An 18,346-nucleotide genomic window follows, 5' to 3' on the forward strand; every position below is an offset into this window, starting at 1 on the left:
ATCATGATTAATTCTGATAAAATGGTCAATACCAACTTTACATTTCGTGTATTATTTATAATGCGCAAATCATTTAAAAATTATATGTTTTCGAATATCATAAAAGTCATTATTACAAACCCGTTAATTATAGTCTAATTCAGTAGGTCACATTTTTTAAGGAATCATTGGACATTGTAAATTATCATTATAAAACATTATTTTTTTAAGGATTTTAATAAATATTTGACAACTTTTTATGTTATTACATGTATAGCTGTTATAGTTTATAACCGCTGAAAGTTGACCAACTACTTCCAAACATGAACTTTCCGGTAAAACCATCTTCGATTCTTATTGATATTTTATCGTCTTTTTTTACTTCAATTACAACATTCTGACTTCCCGATGCGTGATCTCTTACATTCCGTGCTCCTGCAAAGTTTCTGGCAATTAGGTGTTCGTTGAGATCGAGATAAGTACGAAAGTATTTGCCATACTGACAAAGGGCTGTCCAGGAAAATATGTAAACACCATTTGAAGGAGACTTGAATATTCCAGTAGATGAGTCGTATCCGTTGCCTAAATTGGTAATAACTGTATTGTAAACTACAACTGATTTCGAAGGGATGTTTTGTAACTCAGCTGAATTTTTAACCATAAACGCCACTTTTTCTTGTACTGAAATACATTCAAAAATATATTTTAATGATATATAATATTCTAAAATAATCATTTAAATGAATTAAATGCAATTTCTAAATATTTGTAGACAATGGAATCATCTGATAATATTTGTAAAAAATGGAATCATCTGATAATATTTGTAGAAAATGGAATCATCTGATAATATTTGTAGAAAATGGAATCATCGGATTATATTTGTAGAAAATGGAATCATCGGATTATATTTTTGTAGAAAATTGAATCATCGGATTATATTTGTAGAAAATTGAGTCATCGGATTATATCTGTAGAAAATGGAATCATCGGATTATATTTGTAGAAAATGGAATCATCGGATTATATTTGTAGAAAATAGAATCATCTGAAAACATTTGTAGAAAATGGAATCGTCTGATTATATTTGTAGAAAATGGAATCATCTGATTATATTTGTAGAAAATGGAATCATCGGATTATAGTTGTAGAAAATTGAATAATTGGATCATATTTGTAGACAATGGAATCATGATCTGATTATATTTGTTCCAATGCAATTGTAATTACATATATTGTAAACCAATGCCATGACGTCAGCCTATTCATTTACAGCGGTTTCTTTTTTCTCGAATAAACGCCTTTTAAGGGTGTAGACCTTATTTCAGGGAGATAACTCTTTAAATCAGTGATGCATTTGTAAAATGTTTCATCAATATATGACAAGCATTTACCGGAAACAGATTGTAAATGGTTGACACAAACGTAATGATGATTTTAAGAGTTATTTCCCTTAATTTAGGTCTACCTCCTTAAAAGCCCTCGTTGCATTGGACGCACGAATATATATTAAAATCACGGTATTGTAAATAAATGAACGGCATAAACTGCTGGTCTATTTGTTTGTTTGGTGTTGGGTTGGGTTTTTTTTTTGTGTTTTAACGCTACTTTTTAGCACCCCATTTAGGCTATTTCGTGACAGCCAATTTTTATTGGTGGAGGAAGCCGGAGTACCCGGAGAAAACCACCGACCTTCGATAGTGGTCGATTTGTAATCAGACATTATATATTGTTACAAAGCGTACCTTCATCTCTTCCTTTACAATCACATTTCCCCTCATTGTCCTCAACGAGTTTAAGCTGGTATTGAATACTTTTCATGAGATCAGCATTTCTGGAGCAGGATTTCTGTCCCGTTACCATAAGTGGCATAACACAAATCAATAAGATAACCTGGAATAAACTGAACACGAGGCTTGATGTTTATGTTTGTGTCACAAAAGTTGTTTGTATAAAAATACGGGAATGTTATATGGTTGCCAAGAGAGACAAGTGAACTCTCCACCAAGACTACATGACGTAGACGTTTGCAAGTATAATAGGTCATGCACCATGCGGCCTCCAGCAAAAGTAAACATACCAAATTTAATGTAGCAAGCAATAAAAGGCCCAAAATGAAAACATCTGAATTACTGACTATGAACAGTCACATACAGAATGGTGCGGGTTAAACATGTGTGCGGGCACTCAGTACACCACGATTAACCTGACACAGTGGCGTAGCAGCATAACATAAACACTAACTATAAAACTCATTCGGAAAGGTTTTATTTATGGAGTTTCCCTGTAAAGACGATGGTGTTCCTAAAGCCCTTCATACGGGGTATATATTTCTCAACGTTTTCCATATGGCCATTTTGAAGTCGCGTTTGAGATTTAAATGAGCGTGACTTATGTACGTATTACTGATAATTAGAAAGTGAAGGATTTCGTTACCACAAATTAATTACTAGTACAACCTTTACCAAATTCCTTCATAAATACAAATGTTAGTTTTGGAAGTTTGGCTGTTCTGCTGTTGATTTTCTGAAAACCGGGAAATCTCATTCTAGTTTCTATGATCGTGATGTTTAAAACGTTCGTAAATTAAGATGCGATCCCTTCAACCTCAAATGTTCATTAACTTGTTCTCAAATATTGATTTTATTGCCCGAATAAAGGTTCTAGTAACATTAATTTATTACTTTGTCTGAAAAAAATCTTTCATGGGAAAAATTTGGTTGATTATATACTAAGGTAATCACTAAAGTGTCATTGGAGCGCACCCCCCCCCCCCTTTTACAAAAAGTTTTGGATCCTCCACGGTTAATTAATAGAAACAAATTGCTACATGTATATATTTATATTTATGAGAACTCATTATTTTACAGTCTGTTGATACTGTTCTTATATTTTGGGTTATACAAGGTCACTGAATTCAGAGGCGGATTTAAGGGCGGGTCAGTGGGCCCCACTTTTTCACTCCCCCGCCCCCTCCCCCCCCCCTTTTGGGAAAAAAGTTTGGTTGCTTATATAGGGAATCACTGAGGAGTGACTGGAGCGGGCCCCCTCTCAAGTCGGTCAGTGGGTCCCCACTTGTGAAAAATTCTGGATCCGCCACTGGAATTCTAAACGCGTTGGTGACGTCTTCACACGAAAGCCGATGGATGTGTACTGATTGATACTTAAGGAGAACATGATTTATTCACCAGTTTTAATTTGCTTTAGACTAGCTTTCAGTAATTATGAGTACTCTTATGTTAATGCTGCGTGTATGCTGATTAAATGTTAGTTGTTTTGTGTAAGTTTTCCTTAATCCACGAAAATAAATAAATCCACAGCAATAGACAACCCTTTAACCGCCTCCCCCAACCCCACACGTGCATTTTTCAGTCCATCCTTACTTCAATCAGTTAAGTAAATACATTGAGTATTATGAAGCTGACTGAAGACAAATTTATATCAATAAAATGTTAAACAAACTTGCATACCTCATTTCAATCTGTTGATTTACTATATGGATGAGTTCTATTCATCTATTGAGATAATTTTGGGAAATATAAGTGTTTCTCTATTACATGGACCACGCATGTTATTTTATTAACACGCCAACTGATCATTATTGAGAAATGCAAGTTAAAAATCAATCCTGCAATATTATAAATATGTAATACGAGTGCAAACCCTGCTTTGTACTAAACCAACATATTGAGCCGGAATTTTACTTGCTAATTCACATGGCATATTCCGCAGGAAGACATCTCTCCTTATATCTGGGCACATAATCCTGACTCTGACCCCACCAGTCTTTGCTCTTACTCTTGCTCCTAAATGCCGCATGCTTAGCGGAGATCTCAGACGTCTTTTAAGTCTTTGGTTTGGCCCGGCCGGGGATCAAACCCAAGACCCCCTGAGGTCAATACACTACCAACGATGCGGATGCGGGTAGAATTGACATAAAAGGTTAGGAAATATGTAACCTGGTTACATAGCTTACTATGCCGTATGTGCTTTGTTCATTATTGAAGGCCGTACAGTGTTTATAATTTCTGGTTCATTTGGGTTCTTGCGGAGAGTTGTCTCATTGGAAATCATACCACATCTTCTTTTTTTTTATATCAGACAATTTCGTGTGTCCCAAGACAATAGAGAGCCTTTAAACTTCGGTTGCTCTCACAAAACTGAACTAATTTCATAGTGCCGCGGTGCCTCTACTCCATTGCCGTTGATGTTATATACTGCAATGCACATTTTCAGACCAAGAAGACAATTTTAGTGCTATGTTCCAGGTTTGGAATGCGAGTTGTTTTCGATTTGCTGATAAAGTCGAATGGTTGATTTTGACAGTTGTATGGACTAATCCGATATGAATTATATCTTGGAGTTATGTATGTTTGTTATTAACTTGTTTGACTTCTAAATGTCGTCTAACGCCAAGAGTTGAGAAAATAAAGCTGGTGTGGCCGTTTAGTCCTTGCCAGCTAAAATTAGAAAGGCAATAACTCACTAACATGCAAATGGGATGTAAAATAAGACCGTTTTGGTTCTGAAGATTTTCTCTGCCTAAAATGCCATGAATACAATCCTTTTGCGGATCCAGATATTTTCATTAGTGGAGGTCCACCGACTGCCAATGAGGGACCCTCTCCAGTCATGCTTCTATGATTCTCTATACTAGTATAATCAACCATCTGTTTCCACAAAACGGTGGGAGGGGGGCGTCCCTCTTAATACTGTCTCAGTAATCAGTTTCAAGAACTTTCCTTTGAAATTTTAAGACAAAACATTCACAACAGACAACTGATGCCAAGTGGGGACAAAAGCTCACATTGTATTCAATAAATGAAATATGAAAATGCAAATTTTTTTGCACTCGAATGAAAATAACCTAACTAAATGATACTTGTGTAATATTTATTATCTCAAGCTCTAAACAAAAACAACAGTAGCAACAATAACTACACAACTACAACATCAAAGTTTAAAAAAAATATTAAGTCATTTAATAAAGGTCAGGATGAGGGGGTCTTCATTTTCTGTGTATTTTAACTTTTCCATGTCACTTTTCTCGTTTGTTCATATTTTAGCACCCATTTCCTCTGTTTTATATTATTTGGTCTATTATTTTCCATTTTGTAAACCCCAACCAGACCCATAATTTCAATTGTGACTACATATAGCCTATGTCTATCATTTTAATTGGTATACATGTATACAGATAAATACACTTATTTGTAGCCTAAATGATGAACTTAGGTGAAATTAAAAGAAAATAAATTTAAAATTGATACATGTGTACTATTAGCTTAAGTCAGAAGACCTTTAGTTAAAGAACCATATAAGCTAAATAAAATATGTATATGTTAAGGAGCTCCTTTTCCAGATATTTCATTGTTTTAATAGCAGTAAATTTTGACTATCATGATCATGACTATGCTCTTGCCTTATATTTGCATTGGTATCATTTTGGTATCAAATTGAAAGAAAAAATCTAGAATCTGCTAAAAAAAATTGGTTAATGACTTTTAATTATGAGCTATTGAAGTCTTATGGGAAAAGAAAAATGGGTGTTTTGGGGCAAAATATTTTACCCTGTATTATAGGGGGTAAAAACAAGCTTTCCAAATATCTGACACAAATTTTAAAAAAACCTCACCTAAGTACATGTCCATACTTAAATATTAAATTAATGTTAATGCAATTTTTAAAACAAAATTATATTTCACTAATTGTAGTAACTTTTTATCACTATTATGTAAATTTTCCCAAAAAATTGAAGAAGAAAAACATTTATTGATAAGTTGTAATAATTAAAACTACAAATTTAAATGAATTTAACATTTATTCAATCTTTGTACAACCAACCCAGACTGATATTTTATTGAGATCAATCTTATTAAGATCATTTGTCAATTAAGTAACGTTAACCAGCTACAAACCCAAAATGTATTTGAAGATCTTGGAGATGAGTATCATTAAATTATGATGTGCACAGAGATGTCGGTAAAAAGAAACGAATGTATTGATAAAAAATATGTAAATCATCCAAATATAATAATGTTTAATTAAATTATGAATTTAAATAAAATATCTAAATTGAGAAAGCTGTGCACTTTCATTAGATTTATAAATTCCCATGTGTGCCCTACTGGCTAACTACTATTAGTATAATTGTAAATAGTGTACATATTTTGCTTTGTGTATTCATTCATGTATTTATGTCTGTATTATTGATACCCTGTAGTGTCTGTATAACATTTATAGTGTTATTGCAAAGGTTTGACAGAATAAAGATATAATATATATAAAGTTACAGGGGGAGCAAGTTCAATAAAAATAATTTGAAGTGTTTCAGGTCAATAAATATCTATATTATTTTTCTAGCATGAGGGGGGCTTGACACTAGATGCAACACCCCCCTCATTTTTATCTGTGGTCAGTTGATATTCTGTTAGTCTTAGCATGCACACAAATTGATATAAAGTGACATCTTATACAGACAATAATTTTCAATGCAATTTTTAAATGCAGTCTACATAAAATTCAAAATCTGATTCCAGACATAGGCATTTAGTCATATAACTCAGCGCTCAGCATACCCGTAGCCAGGGGGTTCCAGGAGGGTTTTGGACGAAACCCCCTCTCCCCTTGAAACCAAATAGGCACTGTTAAAGTCAACGTTCTGTTCAAATTGTGACTTAAAATTGAATTCATGTACCCAAATAATCCCCCCCTTGGAAATTCCTGGCTACAGACCTGCTCAGAGTATAAAACTTGTCTTCAAAACATCAAATTCAGTATTTGTTGAATTCTTTGTATGGCAATTGTACGTCAACTGTTTGGCCATGACCTTAAATACATTGTATTCATTGCACAGTTAATTAGGGACACTGAATGTTATACATTTGCATAAATAAATATGTATATACATGTATTATTAAAAATGAGAAAATTAACATCAGGGATCACCACAAATCCTATTTTTGTAGTTGCACTCCTTTAAGTTAGAGCACTTTTTGTATAGCAACATCTGATGTTGAATATTGAGATTAACAAAAAAAACTTCTTTAGATGTAACAGTAAAATTTGAAATATTTAATTCTATCAAATTTTGTTCTAATCTATATAAAATTTAGAAAAATGATATTTAATTTTCCTTTCGACCAAACAGGTTTCAAATGGTAAACCAAAAGTAAATATTCAAAAAGACTTTATGTGTTTATATGGTCTTGACTTCTTGGACAATGCAATGAAATTTTGTTTTGGTGGTTATCCCTGTTGATCTTATACTATCTTCTCTAACAATACAAGTAAAATCACAACCATATCAATTGTAACAGTTTTGTTTATAAATTTCAATTAATAACATAATTGATTCAGGTTAACAAATATATAAATTAATGTTCATTTACATGTGTGGAAAAATAAGACTTAAGTACAGACACTTAATAAATTTCAAATACATGAGGCAATGTAAATAACCAATTATATAATACAGGCGGATCCAAGATTTTTTCAGAGGTTGCATAAAAACTGGCTGACCAAAGAGAAACAAATTTGGGACAATCATATGCCTCAATGTTGGTGTTCTGGTATGTCATGATTATTAGCCCCACTCACAAATTTTAAAAGTCCTAACCCCCTAATCATGCTAATTTCAGCAAAAGTCATAAGAGGAAAACCTTATGTATAGGGACATGTATACTTAATTTGTTACTCATCATGCTCATCATAGTATAAAATAAAATTGAGAATAAAAATGGGGAATTTGTCAAAGAGACAACAACCCACAGGGGCAGATCCAGCCATTTCAAAAAAAGAGGGAGGTGGTGGGGGGTGGGGGGGTCCCAACACAGTGTAAAAGGGGGGGGGGGGTTTCTAGCTATATGCTCCCATTCAAATGCATTGATTGTCCAAAAAAAAGGGGGGGTTCCAACAGGTTCCCCCGGGACCCACCAATGACCCAACCAAAGAGTAGAAACTAAAAATCTTCTCAATATGTGAGATGTGTGGTAAAGCAGTCTGTATAACCAATGATAACTGTATCTTGCAGAATAGGGGAATGACATACATTGACAAAATGAATTACATGTATGACGGAATGATGAATAAAGGTAAAACTATATGGCCTAACCAGTTTGTGCCAGGGCATAAAAAATTAACATTGATTGTGAACACAGAAATTGGGACTGTTAAACATCAAAGTTAAAAATGAAACTGATTCTATATATAAATGAACATATACATACATGTACATGCATCATGTATAACATACACCACAAGACCTTTGAAAGTTAATTCTCAAGATTGTAAATAGCATTGCATACACTAATCATACATAAATACAATGTAATTTTGGTCACACATTTCTCAGTACATGTACAGAAGAGAGAGAAATTAAGAGTCTATATATTATTACCCTTATTTTCAATAACCCATATTTAGAAACAGTTATAATATATTAAAGCATCAAAAAATGTTCCGACTGTAGATATTTAAATGTAATTATTATCATGTTACTAGCTCTAGTATGAAGGGAGTCTCATTGGGGGGTTCTGATCCTGGATCCCACTTACTGTTTTGTCAGAATCCCTTATCCCACTTGCACTATGTACGTAGGCAATTCTCATTTCTTTGTAATTTTCCTAGACTTCATTTCCCATTTTCACGGCACAATAATTCCGGATCCTAAGGCCAAATTAAAATGTATGTGTGGTTCCAGTTACCCTATCTATCCTACTTTTTAGTCCTAATATATAATGTCTACCATAAAGATTTTTTTTGTCATTTTTCAATAAGCACTGTCAACAGTGACTTTCACGTGTTACCCTTACAAAAATTCAGCAATCCAGTGTCACACTTAGACCCCAATGAGACCCACTATGAAAACAAATGTATTCCTTGGTCAACAATGACAGGTGATGCTGTTAAATTGACAACCAAAATATGTTTAGTTTACATTTGTACTTAAGGAGCAACCCTAATAAATGATTAATAACTTTAAGGAGGGGTTATGATTTTTTTGTCAGTGTCAGAATAAAATTCACACATCTATAAGGAAACGTTTTTTTTTTACTTTATATATACTTCAACACTATAAATCAATTTTTTTTTATCCAAAATTTAACACAGAATAATATTTTTTTGTCATCTCATAGGATTCATCCAATTGGGGTCAGAACTTTTTTTAGGACAAAAATCATAAACCCCCATAATACCACCCCCACTTTCAGCTTGATCTGTGTTTTGTGGTAAAAGGGATTGTGTATACCTGCATTATTTATAGTTTAACAATAGTTGGTTAAGGCTGTTAGAGAATGGAAATTATTTTTTATATTTGTAAATGGGCATAACTCTGGAACTGTAAAAGTTATGACACCCAAGTTCAAACTTGGTCTGTGTTTTGTGGAAATAAGCATGCGCATTGTGTATACATTTTGTAAAATTTAGTTGAAGAAAACTAAAATTAAAGAATGGGAACCAATTGTTGGGATGCACTTACTTACAGGCGTACCTAGGGTAACACTTAATGCCCCCTGAATGCTGAGGCAGGGGCATACAATTATTCTTGTTTAATTCTAACACGTTCATGATGTTCATGATGTTGGAAAAGCTTTTTTAAATCCAAAAATACTAAAATTCTAGCAAAAGTATATGTAAATTAATTTATGTTATAAATTACTTCAATATTTAAAATATTTACAAAAACCTTTGAGATAATAAAAATGTCCTAAATTGTATGTCCGGATCCTTAGGCCAAATTAAAATGTATGTGTGGTTCCAGTTACCCTATCTATCCTACTTTTTAGTCCTATAAATATATAATGTCTACTTTAAAGATTTTTTTGTAATTTTTCAATAACCACTGTCAACATGGTCAAAGTCAGGATGTTGCTCCAATAGCCATAAAGTAAAATAAAACAACATAAAATAAGAAAAAAATCCTTTACTACATACATGTACATACATACATTGACATACCCTAACTTTTCTCACATGTAACTGGAACCACACATACTTTTTTTTATTCAGCCTTAATCTTAAAACTGTGCCATTCTGATAATTGTTTATGAAGACCAGTGTTTCTCGTACATGTAGACCATGAAGACTTATAAATTTAAGATGTAAAAAAATGATAATTCATGACAAAAAGTTCTGTTAAAATAGAAAGTATGTAAGCTTCTCTTGCCGGGAAAGGTAATTTCTTATACTCTATACATGTATGTCATTTTGTATGTGTTCAGATTTAATCTATAACAATTTATTGTTTTGGTTAACAATCATGACAATGGTTAAGGCATATGACATCTAAATTGCACTGTTACCAGATGACAAAACTTGCAAAATATACATGTACAGTACATTTATTTTATCATGATAATCTTGAGATTAGCTTTCAGAAATATTCATAAACATGGTGTTACTCAATATTTTCTTTATCATGTTCCTAAACATGCTAAATGCTCCCAATGTAATGTGTGTCATAAATCAAAGTAATTGGAAAATTCTAAATTTATAACCATGATAACTAACAATATAAAAATGATATAATGTAAATTTACAATGAAAAATGTACACCTACATAAACATGATAAATACATTTAATTAAAATCAAAGAGGTATAAGTGGTCTAACAATTGTCCCCCGTGAATTTTTCAGGGGAATATCTACACCATGTGTTCTACGAAGATGTCTATTCAAATCTTTTACTAGACCAAACATTGAATTACAATGCTCACAGGCAAACTGCTTCTTATGCATACGACAAATGTGATCGATCATATGTTGTTTCTTGTGTGCCATATAAGTGCAAATTTTGCAGTAATAATTGGTCACTTCTCCAGTTGTTTCTGTTGTGAAATCTTCCTCAACATTGAAGTCAAAATTGCTGGAACCAAATTCTTGTTCCATTAATTTTAACTGATCCTGAGAAGGCATTTGTGCTCTTTGAATGGTAGAATCCTGATACGAATCATTTCTTTCATCTTCATCTTCAGGTGAATTTGTACTACTATCCAAATTTCGGCTCTGCTTTATTGGTGATGGTAATGTTTGAACAGTAGATTCTTTTGGTGGCGATGTTGAATTTGTTGATACACTTTGAATAGGAATAACTTCTAACGGATTTGGTTCTTCTAGTTCTTTAGGTTCTTCTTTAATTCTAAGGTTTAAATTGAAGCCAGAATCTTCTGTTTCAAAAACTTTTGTGCTATAAGCCTGCAAATCTTCATGATGGATGTTTGAATCATTGCAACTTTCATCTTGACCTTCTTTTGATAAGTTAACCAAATCTTCAATTGAGTTCCCAACACCAGAATTTGATTGTTCATCAGTATCGTATTCAGATCTGGTGATAGTGACATAATGTTTGTTTATTAAGGATCGTTTTGCAGTGGAACAGCTATACTTATTTTTCAACAAGTGTCTTTTTAGGTCTCTTTCGTAACCGAATCCTCTTCCACAGATATGGCAAGTAACAGGTTTAAAATGGAATCGATCCAAATGCGCTTCTAAATTCTTGGCACTAGTTGTGGAGTAATGTTTGCACAATGTACAGGGATATTTACCCTTACCCCCTTCTTCGGTGTTGGCACTTTGATTGTCACTGTTCTGAAAATCGGTAACTTGGTTATTTGTATTTTCAATGAAATACATGTCGCCATCTTCTGGTGTTAATGGAACAGGCTCCCCGGGAATATCTTCATTTTGTTTGGACAAATTGACCGGAAATGTCTGACTGTTCCCAATTGATGACAAGAGAATAGGTATTGGTGAAACTGTATTAGAATCAGGACAAATATCAAGTATTTCAGGGTTAGCAGGGGATGTTTTCAGCTTCATACTTGAACTAAATTCATCATTTTCTCGAATTAGGTTACAAATTTTTCGGTTTCGACTCTTTCTTCTTCTTTTAGGGGTAGGTAAATATTCACTTGAAGTAATTTCACCCCACGAATTATCATTATCGTCAAAATCTGTCTTCATCAAGTCACGTACAATAGTGTATGATGAAAGAATATTGTGTGCGTTTGATACAGAAGCCCACGAACCACAGATTTTCAAAGAATTGGGTGCGACTAGGGGATTGTTTGAACTGCTGATCATCAGGGTCCCTGTCAAATCGCATACTCGTTCTAAAAAGCTCCTAGCGTGATTATTGGACAATAAATTTTCGAATTCAGCGGATAATTCAGCAGAAATGCTTTGAAACACAGTTCCCATTGCTGTTTTTCTTGAGAGAAAAGGAAAAAAATTCCAAACGTAAACAATTACACCAAAACAAACTCCCTCAAGGAGAACGCGTCTGAAAGGTATGGCTACAGACCAAACGAGCAAAGAAATACAAATACACACAATCACGGTCTTTATCAAAAATCTTCGGTTATACCATATGCCCCCCAAAAAGCATATTTGTACATAAAACTGAGACATTATTATTTTCTCTAATTTAAGTGAATCAACATTTTAACAACTGCATTACTCCATCTAGTAAAATCAAGAATTTATATCTTCGACGTACTATAGAGGTCCCTCATGGGGATGTCCAAGTAATCACATTTGTTTGGCCAATATAATCACATAATGATTAATTACTATTTTCAAACAAGATAAGTAAGTAATCAAAAATATAGCCCTAATTATAAAATAATCAAAAATATAGATATAGATTCTTACATTGATACCAGTGGATTATCGGATTTATCCAATCGAGATAGTTAAATTATAAATTTTAAAGTCCTCGCCGCGTTAAATTATAAATTTTAAAGTCCGAGCCGCCTCGGCGAGGACTTTAAAATTTATAATTTAACTATCGAGATTGGATAAATCCGATAATCCACGAGTAACTATGTAAGAATCTGTTTCTCTAATGATTAAAAAGACATTTTCTTTTTTTGTTAACCGAAAATCCCCTTCGAGTGCCTTTCACATTGCACGAAGTTGTCAATTTCATTAACACCTGTTATCGTATTTTGATTTCATTCTGTTAGCTAAAAAGGTCATGACCCTCAAAATCATCCAATGATCTTTTGAGATCACCAGCAACCACACGTTGATTAAATTTTTTTATACAATGGGTTCGGAAAGGGGTAAATTTCCATAGAGTTAGAGAATCCGTATTATCAAATAATCAAATAATCACGATATATTTGGTATGATAATCAAATAACCAATATAAAAAACGGCCGATCGAGTAATCAAAAGTCATATTGAAAACCCACACACACGAAGACCCACTGTAGATACAGATACGTGTACAGACACCAACTTGTACTGTCATCAGGGGCTGATCCAGGATTTCCAGTCAGGGGGGCGCAAATTTTATAAATCTCCGAGCGGAGCGAGGCGAAAAAATTTTGGATTTTTTTTGGGGTAAAATTATTGAAATATTCTTCTAAAGGGGTGAACTGTAGATATCTCGAACTATAATGTGGTAAAACTAGTGAAGCTGGAACCGCTTTAGTCCACACATGACAACAATCTACAGATAGACGGGCGGACAGACGGACGCAAAGTGAGACGTGACAGACCACAATTGCTCACCTGACCAAAATATTTTTCAAACGAAAATTTCTACTTTACCAGCAACTTTTAATTGTCCTTTCATACTATCTGTTTTTTTTACTTTTTTTACTATCGGAGGTCGTGCCAGACTTTAATGTGTTCGCCACAAACAACTTACATCAGAATGGGATGCATTTACGCAGTTAAATTTATATTCTTGGGATCTCAATCATTCAGCAATACGGTACATAATTCGGCTAAATATTTAGGTTGCAAGTGAGAAATAAATACATTTATAGACACAGAGATACAAATTAATAAACTAACCGTTCGCTTGAAACAGTTTTTCTATCTTTCATTACAGATATTATAAAAGAATCTCTGCCGACTGTTTTCTTGACTGTTTCATGATGAAATTGTGAAAGTGAGTAAGGGATGTTTTGGAACTTCGATTATCAAATAAATTGATTATAAAAACCGTAAATACAATGTAACATTTGTTTTTACTTTAATTGCTTAAAACCTATTATATTTGTCATCAAACGCAGCTCCGCCTTTGACACCTTCCTTTTGAAATTATTTATTATAGAACTTTAATAAAGCGTAGACGGTCAGTTAATTAGTAATCCAGTTGATTCTGTTAAACTGACTGTTTTATATACTCATGATACTTTGAATGTTAAAAAAGATTGAATGGTCTCTTCTAATTCTTAAATATGTTGAAGTCAACCCATGCTTTTTTTATTAGATAAATTTATGTATTACTGAAAAATTGTTACACCAGGGTTTTCGATATCACAAACTAGTCAAAACATTTACTAAATTTTATCATCGGTATAAAGACATCATTCGTAAATATAGCTCAACATGCAGACTTCTTATACGTTCAGGTATTTCACATCCAATTATTTATGGAAATATTCTTTATAAAGCACAAAGGTGTCAATATTCACCTCAGAAACTTACAAAACCTTTGAATAGACTTATTTTAAGAAGGGATATAATTACGATACTGTTGTCAAGTCATTAAAGATTGCATATTTTGGCGTTAATATTGAGTCACTGATAAGGTCTTTGCGTCGGAACTAAACACATTTATTCTAAAAACAGTTGTTGGCATGACACGGGTTATGTTCTTCTCATATATGTTATGATGGTATGATACTAAACCCATAACGGGAAGGATTTTGCCTGATGTTCATATGATGAAATCATAATCTTTCAGTCAGTTTAATTGAAGTCTGGAGCTGGCATGTCAGTTAACTGCTAGTAGTCTATTGTTATTTATGTATTATTGTAATTTTGTTTCTTTTCTTTGGTTACATCTTCTGACATCAGACTCGGACTTCTCTTGAACTGAATTTTATTGTGCGTATTGTTATGCGTTTACTTTTCTACATTGGTTAGAGGTATAGGGGGAGGGTTGAGATCTCATAAACATGTTTAACCCCGCCGCATTTTTGCGCCTGTCCCAAGTCAGGAGCCTCTGGCCTTTGTTAGTCTTGTATTATTTTAATTTTAGTTTCTTGTGTACAATTTGGAAATTAGTATGGCGTTCATTATCACTGAACTAGTATATATTTGTTTAGGGGCCAGCTGAAGGACGCCTCCGGGTGCGGGAATTTCTCGCTACATTGCAGACCTGTTGGTGACCTTCTGCTGTTGTTTTTTTTTATTTGGTCGAGTTGTTGTCTCTTTGACACATTCCCCATTTCCATTCTTAATTTTATTTGCAAATTTTAGGGGGGCGCACGCCCGCCACGCCCCCGCCTAAATCTGCCCCTGGTCATGAGTTAAAAATCGAATTTCCTGATATTTTCAACCGTTTTCAAATCTGTTTGCCGAATTGCAAAAATTACAATGATGTCGGCGAATGTGATGACAAAATCACGATTTTAGCGTCAATAAATTAAATCATCAGTATTTTTTTAAAGTACATTTATATACGTTTTTAAAACTCAATATGCATATTTTTTTATCCATCTCTTATTAACTGAGACACAACCAACTTATCTCATCAATGATAGTACATCTACCTTTGAAGTTACCGGGTTGTATAATTATATAAATATTAATATTTATTTGAATTATTTTAGTTAAGCCACCATGCACGACAATTTTCATACTGACATTCTTCTAAGTTGACTGGAATTTCTCAATTGGAGCAAATGTTGATGGGCGAAAAGCCTTTAAGTTTCATGAAATGTTTTGCAAGCTTACAAACCAGACAAACACATATATGTCACTGAAAATAGCGCTATCCTATATCTTCAATTTTACTTTTCACAACACAAATGATCCATGCCAATTTTTTGTAATTAATGTTCGTGTGGAATCAAGTATACCCACGTCATTCTACATTGGCAGACATGCCTTATTAGACTACTTGGCTGTGCTTGATGACACAGACACCTGGTAATTTTACGACAATTGATATGATATATTTTGTCTCATTTCACCATGACATCCTAATATTTTAAGCAATTATATTGATTCTTACAGTATATCAAATTTATTTCAACCATTCTTTTCCTTTAATTTAAATTTGTAACTGTGTATTATCAGGTACTTAGATATATTTATTATTTTCCCATATATTTCCTAGGCGGATCCAGGGAGGGAGGGGGACTGGTGCCCCCCCCCCTCCAAATTGTGGGGAAAAATTGTTGATTATATAGGGAATCATTGAAGCATGACTGGAGCGGGACTCCTCTTAGGTCAGTGCCCCCCCCCCCCCCCCCCATTGAAAAGTTCTGGATCCGTCACTGTTTTTAGATTGGCATTTTTCACGGGGTCTAGAAACAGGCCGATGCTTGAATAAAACAACCCAGTCGACGTGCCGGGTTTTCCTCCTTCTGATGCTCATGTCGATTAATTACTACTCCTTCTCTTCACTTGTTTTGACCTTTATTTTCATTAGTGAAAATGTAACTACTTTATACTTTAACTACATTTGTACATGTATGATCACCGAAAACTGACTCGGATATCCATGACAATTACAATGAACAATTCTATCAAGTTCTGAATTATGTCTGTTTACCCGACTGTTGAATGGTAAGTTTTTCAGACATCTAATTACCTTGCGAGATTTCGAGTTTCGTGGAATTTTATGAAAATTGGACAGAAGCTTCTTCTTGATCAACAGACAGTATCCCTAGCAAATTTTGACAATTTGCATTTTTTCATTTTCTAATAGGGACAACATCAAAATACACGATATTGATATAATATATTTTGTCTATGATAAAACAAGAATGTGTCCACAGTACACGGATGCACCACTCGCACTATCATTTTCTATGTTAAGTGGACCTTGAAATCGGAATAAATTCTCTAATTTGGCATTAAAATTAGAATGATCTTATGAAAGGGAACATGTATCCTAAGTTTCAAGTTGATTGGACTTCTACTTTATCAAAAACTACCTTGACCAAAAACTTTAACCTGAAATTTGCACTATCATTTTCTATGTTCAGTGAACCGTAAAATTGGGGTCAAAACTCTAATTTGGCATTTAAATTAGAAAGATCATATCATAGGGCACATGTATACTTAGTTTCAAGTTGATTGGACTTTTAAATTAACTTGATCAATAACTACCTTGACCAAAAACTTTAACGTAAAGCGGGACAGACGGACGAACGAACAGACAGACGAACGAACATACAGACGAACGGACGCACAGACCAGAAAACATTATGCTCCTCTACTATCGTAGGTGGGGCATAAAAAACTTAAATCAAATAGTTAGGGGGTAGGTTAGGGGTCACATTGGTTTCAAGTTTTGTTATCCTACATTGATTTTTCTGCTTAAAGACATACCTATTAAAGTTCTATTCCAAAGGTGTTCGAACCTTCATGTTAACAAAAGATTATAAATCGTACAGGATAGTAATTTTTGGGGTTTAAAAATTCATAAGAAGGGCCAAGCTTTAAATTGGACATAAGAGTCGTCAGTGGTGCTATAATCAAAAAGTTCGAAGCCAATAAAAGCAAGAGCACTAAAACAGAAAATTTAAAATAAGTGAACTATAAAGTATATATAGGTTTCTTTGTCACTGGAACTATAATTAAATGACAATTTTGAATATTATCATTGAATCATGGCACAAAATAATCCTCAGATAAAAAAAGATTTGTCTTGATAAATGAAAAAAAAAACTTATGTTATCAGAAAAATGGAACTACTGCGAACAGATGATTTTTTTTACATAAATACTAGTATAGGACATTGTCTTAAAATTTCACAGACCGTTCATGTATGATTATAGTCATTATGACTTTTGCCATGGCCACTCAATATTGGACACACTTGCACAATACACTATTTACATTAAATCCTTTTTTTTTTAATGAAACTTTACACATCTATACAAGTCACATTTCTGACAAAAACAAGTCAGAAATATCTGAAATAAACAATGACTCTATTTAAATAGTTAGTAAATCTGACAAAAGCAACTGTCAAACTCTATGTAAATCACCATGTCCATACTATGATAGTAGTCAAGAAAGTAGTAGAAAAATCAGGATCTATAATAACTACTATAGAATGCAGTGTATATGCATGAAGATGTATATGTAGAAAATAATTCACATTTCCAGAGTCATTTAGATACCTTTAATAGAATAATATTCACATCAATATTTCCCCGACACCTATTTCCAAATTCAATACAATAACATCATTCATTGTACAGGAACACCAATTAATGGTGACCAAAGGAATCGACACTGTCGGTCTCGTGCTGACCAAAGGAAATCCATTGCCAAAGTGAGGCGCCCGTTTGATTGTGCCGAACCTGTTAATTCGCAGCCATGTTTTATCAGAATGGGGACAATATATTCGGTGCCTTATGTGAAGACAGAGAAACGCTCTCTA

At 33.5% G+C, this 18,346-nt stretch overlaps 2 protein-coding genes across 2 annotated transcripts; both read right to left on the bottom strand.

Annotated features, from left to right (window-relative positions):
• Positions 1–259: 259 nt before the first annotated feature.
• LOC134697900 (cerebellin-1-like) lies at positions 260–4,613 on the bottom strand. The gene is made up of 3 exons (XM_063560186.1): positions 4,540–4,613; positions 1,725–1,882; positions 260–660 (listed from the first exon to the last, which is right to left on the bottom strand). Exons 1-3 carry the CDS (start codon positions 4,611–4,613, stop codon positions 260–262), a joined length of 633 nt encoding a protein of 210 aa, XP_063416256.1.
• Positions 4,614–10,569: 5,956 nt separating this feature from the next.
• LOC134697901 (uncharacterized) lies at positions 10,570–12,180 on the bottom strand. The gene has a single exon (XM_063560187.1). It carries the CDS (start codon positions 12,178–12,180, stop codon positions 10,570–10,572), a length of 1,611 nt encoding a protein of 536 aa, XP_063416257.1.
• Between the last annotated feature and the right edge of the window lie 6,166 nt (positions 12,181–18,346).

Source organism: Mytilus trossulus, chromosome 14 (genome assembly GCF_036588685.1).
Source record: "Mytilus trossulus isolate FHL-02 chromosome 14, PNRI_Mtr1.1.1.hap1, whole genome shotgun sequence".
Taxonomy (NCBI): Eukaryota; Metazoa; Mollusca; class Bivalvia; order Mytilida; family Mytilidae; genus Mytilus; species Mytilus trossulus.

What these genes read in the sequence shown, in the direction of transcription:
- LOC134697901 (XM_063560187.1), bottom strand. Translation starts at nt 12,180, where the DNA reads ATGGGAACTGTGTTTCAAAGCATTTCTGCTGAATTATCCGCTGAATTC.
- LOC134697900 (XM_063560186.1), bottom strand. Translation starts at nt 4,613, where the DNA reads ATGACTGGAGAGGGTCCCTCATTGGCAGTCGGTGGACCTCCACTAATG. An exon ending in TCTGGATCCGCAAAAGGATT is followed by an intron (nt 1,883 to 4,539) that starts GTATTCATGGCA and finishes CCTCGTGTTCAG; the next exon opens with TTTATTCCAGGTTATCTTAT. An exon ending in TTGTAAAGGAAGAGATGAAG is followed by an intron (nt 661 to 1,724) that starts GTACGCTTTGTA and finishes AATGTATTTCAG; the next exon opens with TACAAGAAAAAGTGGCGTTT.